Genomic DNA, 5,933 nt, shown 5'->3' with positions numbered 1-5,933 from the left:
CCCCACCGCAACCCCCTGCGCCTTATCCCGCACCTGTCCAGATTACACCTGCTGTTAATCATGCCTCATTTTCGAGCCGCTGGCCTGGCCGGGGCTGTGACCCGGGTGTGGGGAGGTGCGACCTCCACTCGTCCTCCACACGCCGCGGAGAGAGAGAGACAGGTCACCGACCGAACTCGTAATTTTTACCACCGTGGTAATTCTTTTTCCATCCCATTCCCCCTCTACCCACCGGAGACGTAAAAATATTTTTCCGCGCGGCGAGAGTAACAAGGAATGCGAGCCACAAAAACCCGGCCGTCTTGACGTATTGCATCGTCCCTCGCCCCTCGCCTCGTGCCCGCGACTAATATCGTCGATAATAGCCCGAGAGCAATTCCTCACCGATCTTTCCTCGCCCCTTCCCTCTTCCGCGGCAGTGGCTGCGATGCGCCAGTAGTTTGGGGAGGACAAGAGATGGAAGGCCAGGCGGAGCGTAGTGAGAGGGGGTCGGGGGGAGGGACTGCTCCACTGGCTAAAGAATGTTCAAGTTATGGCTTGAATGGCTCGGCCCGGGCAGCCCGCCTGTCTCTCGGCGCCCCGCCCACACTCTCCTTCTCGCCCCGTCCCGCGCCTCGCCGCACCCTTTTCAACTGGACGGAAGAGAACGCCCGGGGAAAAGGGGGGAAAAGAGGAGAATCGCGTGAGGCGACGCGGCGTTCAAGGGGAAAAGCGGCGCAGTTTTCCTGCTTGTTTGCAGTCTTGGTTAGTTTTGAGAGCTCTGCCACGCAAGTTTGCGCCCACCAATCTCGCACGTGTGTTGCGTCCCGCCCTCTTGATGCATCGCCGCGTGCTGATATCCGCACTGTAAAAACGGAGGACGTTTGCCGACGCTATGTATAGGGTTCGGTTTTGTTTACAGCCCCTTGAAAATGAACGAAAAACCAAGCTTTTGAATGAAGGGGTGTCAGTCATATGAATTAAGCCCGACTAAGAAACTCTTGTCAATATGTAAATGGAACTAACACTGTACTACCAAATTTACCAAGATCCCCAACACCCCCATTCTCCTTCGAGCAGCCACTTCAATGTGTCTTCGGCTTGCCTGCGACATTCGTGCCCGTCTCGGCCCCCGTAATCACGTCATTACTTCGGTTTAACAAGCCAGCCCCGTGCCGGGCCGCGCCATCCCTAGTCCCAAGGGCCACACAGAGTTATGAATCCACTTTACTGTGTTCTCAGATAGGGACGGCGACCGAATATTCATCGTTGTCAGCGGTTCAGAACCGGGCTAGCGCCGATCGAGAAATCTTTCTTTTCTTGAATTTTAATGTCGTCTGCAAATTGCATCCGCTGGTATAAATGTTTCTTTAGAATAGAAACAGTGTCTACTGCCTGCTATTTTTTTTTTTTTTGAGTGCTCTACTACTCTACTACCAAGTAGGTAGTGCAAGTGAAACTAAGCCACTCGTAATACAATGTGTAAAACAGATGGGTATTTGCAGTTCTAGTCTGAGCATTGAATACAACATGAGAGGTTCCATTTAGCTTATAGGCATTTTTATTATTATTTACAGTGATTACAAAACACAATGCACTTTTTGTACAGGGCTCGTCAACTTAGCACAGTTCCCTCCTTAGGTTTTCACAGAAGGACTGGCCAACTAGATTCACATTTAACTTCAAAGCGTTACCGTGTTCCCAGTCATCCTTCTAGACATTAATAGAAATATTCATCTTTTTATTTACAATATTGACATTTGAATTAGAAATTTTAATATCTGAAGTAAAGAGATAGCTTTGGGGAAATAAAAGTATGAACCAGCATTAATGTGGGCAGTCATACTCCTATTAAATCAATAGAGAAACAATCTATGTTATTTATTCACAAACTGAAAGGAGCTTTTATTGTTGAACTGTGCTGAAAATAACAACTAAAATTTAGATTTATAAAGCTGCTGGTCAACGTACAGTGAGTCACTTGACTTTTGCAACTGAAAAAGACAATAATTCAAGAGGTTACCACTTGTTAAATTTACATAACATTGCGACAAAATAAAGATCCATTGTATAAAATAACACAAAATAATAAATTTTATTCTAGCTTCTGCACTTTTACAAAATAGCTTGTAACTCATCTAAAACGTATGTTTTCCCTACATTTAAAAAGTCACTAACTTATGTCATGTTAACAAGTGGCGTGCCCCTTCTATTTTAGTTAAATTTCAATGTTTGTCAAAAGAATAAGAAAACCACAAGTATGATTAAACATCATATACCCCCCTTTTATCTAATCTCGACCATTAACAATGCAACTTTTAGAACGACAGCACAGACCTTCAATTCATTATAACATAACCAAAAGAGCGAACCCAAAGCCACTGATATGAGCCTGTGTGAACAGACGTCATGTTCTTTCAGTGAGTTGAAGCAGTGCACCACTGTGTTGTGGTCCACAGGGAATCAAAAGACAGACTTTTCAACACCCAATGCCACTTTGAGCTCTTCTAAAAAGTGGTTTTCTAATGCACATACAATTCAATGACTCCATGCATTGCACATTTTAACAATTATTTTATATTTTCCCTAAAACTGAAGTATCACACTTAACTTCCCAGTGCTTTTCTCTCCCATCCATACAAAACTGTTGGAACGTCCTTGAAGAATTTCCCTACTCGCACTGTCTCGGAACGAACGCACCTTCACCGCTCGCACGCACGCACACACACACACACACACACTTCTCTCACACGCGCACCTACATTAATCGAGGATCACAGAAATCATTTTAGATAAGGAAGTGCCACATCAGTGTCCCGTTGTCCACAGCGGGACTTTGCACCGCTTTGCAGCTGACGGACGCTGTTGTCCGCCCAGTTCCTCCGAGGCCCTGCCGGCCGTGGCCGTGACCGGGTCGTCACGCTCACAGGCTCGAGGCCTGCGATGTTCATCACCGCAGGCTGGCGGCGGTCGGGTGCCGGCCGCGGGCGAGGCCGCCGAAGGCGAGGCTCCACGCCAGGTGGCACACCACGAGGAGCAGCGCCTCGGCCGCCGCGGGCGGGGTCGCCCCGCTGCTGCTGTTGCCGTGCTGCATAGCCGCCGGGTGCTCCCCTGCAACAAGACACAAAGATGCACGGTCATTTTTCTGTCGCACTCGCCAGAGGGAAGCGCCTGGTGGAAGCGGGGTAGGCAGCCAGGCGGGCACGGCCGCGCGGCGGGCCTGTCTAGCCCGGCGGGGGCTCGCGTTCCACGCCGGCAAAGACGCTCACCGTTGAGGACGTGCACGAGGACGCTGGCCGGGTCCGACGAGGACGGCGAGCACGTGTAGTTGCCCGAGTCCTCAGGCTGGGCGCGCGCGATGAGCAGCGTCGAGGTCCGCGTCTGCTTGTCCGTGACGACCGAGATGCCGCCGCGCTGCGAGTAGTTGACCACGTTGGGCCCGCGGTACCAGTAGATGAAGGAGGGCGGGTCGGGCGTCGCCACCACCTGACACGTCAGGTTGATGTCCGAGCCGCTCTTCAGGAACAGCTCCGGGTTGCCCAGGATGGCCGCCTTAGACACTGCAAGCAGGCCAAATCATAACAAAAGTTTAAAAATACAGAATGGATAACGGCATGTCTGGGAGGGAGGACCCTAGATTCATGTCTTACAGTGAACAAGGATAGAGGACGCCTCAAATAGATAGATAATAAGGGAGGGCGGGATGAGGAAGAGGGAGAGTCAACGTCGTCAGCAACGACAATTGTTCCGGCACCGTGTTTGGGCTGTGTGTCTTGGTAATAAGCTGATTAAAAACGGGCGGGTCGGAGGAGCGCGAACCAAGCCCGGCAACCACCCGGCTGCGCTGCTCGACCTCCTGCTCCTGCGCCGCGCCAACGTTCTTTGGCGACCGCCCTGGAGGCGCCCTGGAGGCGGAGCGGAGCGCTACCAGAGCAGCGCAGATCAATTAATCAAATTAAGTATTCGGCCTTACAAGCGAGGATATTGAAGCGATACTACCGAGAAAAATATTGGTAAGAGTCCAGAAAAACTTTGCACATGAACAATGTTGCACTTAACGATTTAAAATTTTTAATTTACAAAAATTGCTTCACACTAACGTATTGACATGGAATTCTTCGACGAGCAAATCTGATCTGTCTGAACTTAAGATACACTGCTGATTGAACAATGTGCCCATATTGCACACTTGTGTGTGACCCGTGATTTTGCATATCACATTTAGTAATTGACTGAATTTCACACCTCGTGACTTGCAAATAATAAACGGTACTTAGGTAAACGCTTATGAAATGTCTAATGTCTAGTACAGTTTCACGCCATTTCATCTGGTGTATAAACTTTGCACACTTGAAATTGCCCATCCGCAGTGTGCAACTTACTTCATTTGTTTCACTAGTGCATCAATCGTAAAGTTACAACATTGTTTGTAAATCGTAATTTAAAATAAAACGACATTCTAAGTTAACAACGACTATTTTTCACAGTGAATGCGGAGCGCGGGCCGGGTTGAGTCAGGCCAACCTGAGTCAAAAGCAAACCAAATCCGCAGCGCCGCATCACGAGCAGTTACAGGTGGGGCGGGGGGAATTTCGCAAACAGTACTCGAACGAAACTTGAATCGCAAACCGCTAGAGTACGGGTGAATCCCGTGCTGCAATTTCACCCGATTGTCGACTTTAAATATTCGAATGCAAAGGCAGTCGTGGAACATTTTCGGATTGCACGCAGGCGGGAGGGCGTGAAGGTCGGCCTCTTTCCCTTCCTGTCCCCTTCTACCCTCTCCCGCACCCTCCTCGACGACGGTCGCCTTTCTCGCGTCGTGTCCCCCGAGCGGCGCGCGCAACGAAATAAGAAAATTGGTGGGGATGCTGGGTGCGTTAGTTCCAGCAGGAAGCAGCTACTATCAGAGCCCGGCCGATCGTGATCTGCATGGCATTGGCGTCCTGGCCGGGTCGCGCCGGACCCCACTCCAGCGCGGCTCCAGCGCCTCCAGGGGCCGATGCCGGGCTGGAGACGAGCATTTTCAGGTCCGCGGGTCGTGCGTGCTGGGCTGGAGAAGCGAGAGCCGCGACGAACCTAATCGCTCGAGGTAATTATCGGGAGGAGAGGAGGAAGCAGAAGGGGCGCGGCTGAAAGGATTTTGTCATAATCGACTTTTCCCTCCCCCCTCCCCCTCTTACCATCTGAGCCCTTCCTGGGCCAATAATAGGAGGACGACTTGACGACAGTCGGGTGACAGCAGCCCAGGCAGGCCCCCTTGCCTTACGGGCGAGTGTTGGTGGGGAAAAGGGGGGCGGGGAAGAGGCCAGCCGCCTTCCAGCCCGCTTTGCAATGCAGTCGCCCGGGCCCTTTGGGGAGAGTTATTGGTATTCCAGGAGCCCTCCCCCAACCCCCCTTACCCCTTCCCTGGACAGCAGCGCACACTGCCTGTCCGCGTCCGCCTGACGCGAGGGAAAAGCACACAGGCTACGTGCAGACGCCTTTCACTATCATCTCGGAAGCGCCGCGAGCAGAAATCGATTTCTAGACGAGTGAAACTGCCCGACCTGAAGTTACCCAAAGGTTTTGTTTGAAGTTCTAACGCCTAAAAGCAGGTGCTTGAAATCCAGTGTTTTTTCTTTTTGTGAAAACAAGAACATGTGCTCAAAAACCTAAGAATGCACATTTTCAAAAATTTATAATGTTTGTTGTATAAGCATGATTTCGAGTACCTGCTTTTTTGGGTGTACGCACAAGTGCCGTTCTGCCAACTTGTCGTATCGAAAGGAAACATGGTTCATTAGTAATTCGCGGAACAGACGAGCCGTGGGGGCATGCTTCTGTTATGCGGTCGCAGCGAATGGACAATCCAGGGCCCAATACGGGGAAAACGAAAACATCCGCCACTCAAACGCAGATTCAAAAGGTAAATTCACCCCACAAAAGCGAGACAAATAATAGAACGAGACGGG

At 50.6% G+C, this 5,933-nt stretch overlaps 1 protein-coding gene across 1 annotated transcript in view; it reads right to left on the bottom strand.

Annotated features, from left to right (window-relative positions):
• Positions 1 to 1,517: 1,517 nt before the first annotated feature.
• LOC113210164 (neural cell adhesion molecule 2-like) overlaps positions 1,518 to 5,933 on the bottom strand; it is a gene marked incomplete at its 5' end in the record, with an annotated part of 6,875 nt that continues 2,459 nt past the window's right edge. Inside the window, 2 exon segments of the mRNA XM_052271739.1 lie at positions 1,518 to 3,090; positions 3,249 to 3,539. Of these exon segments, the coding sequence (XP_052127699.1) occupies positions 2,930 to 3,090; positions 3,249 to 3,539 (452 nt within the window).

The sequence above is a fragment of the Frankliniella occidentalis genome, unplaced genomic scaffold (genome assembly GCF_000697945.3).
Source record: "Frankliniella occidentalis isolate FOCC.00 unplaced genomic scaffold, Focc_3.1 Scaffold171, whole genome shotgun sequence".
In the NCBI taxonomy this organism is placed as follows: Eukaryota; Metazoa; Arthropoda; class Insecta; order Thysanoptera; family Thripidae; genus Frankliniella; species Frankliniella occidentalis.
The sequence above is the reverse complement of the archived record's forward strand: the minus strand, read 5'-3'. Positions and strand labels throughout refer to the sequence as shown.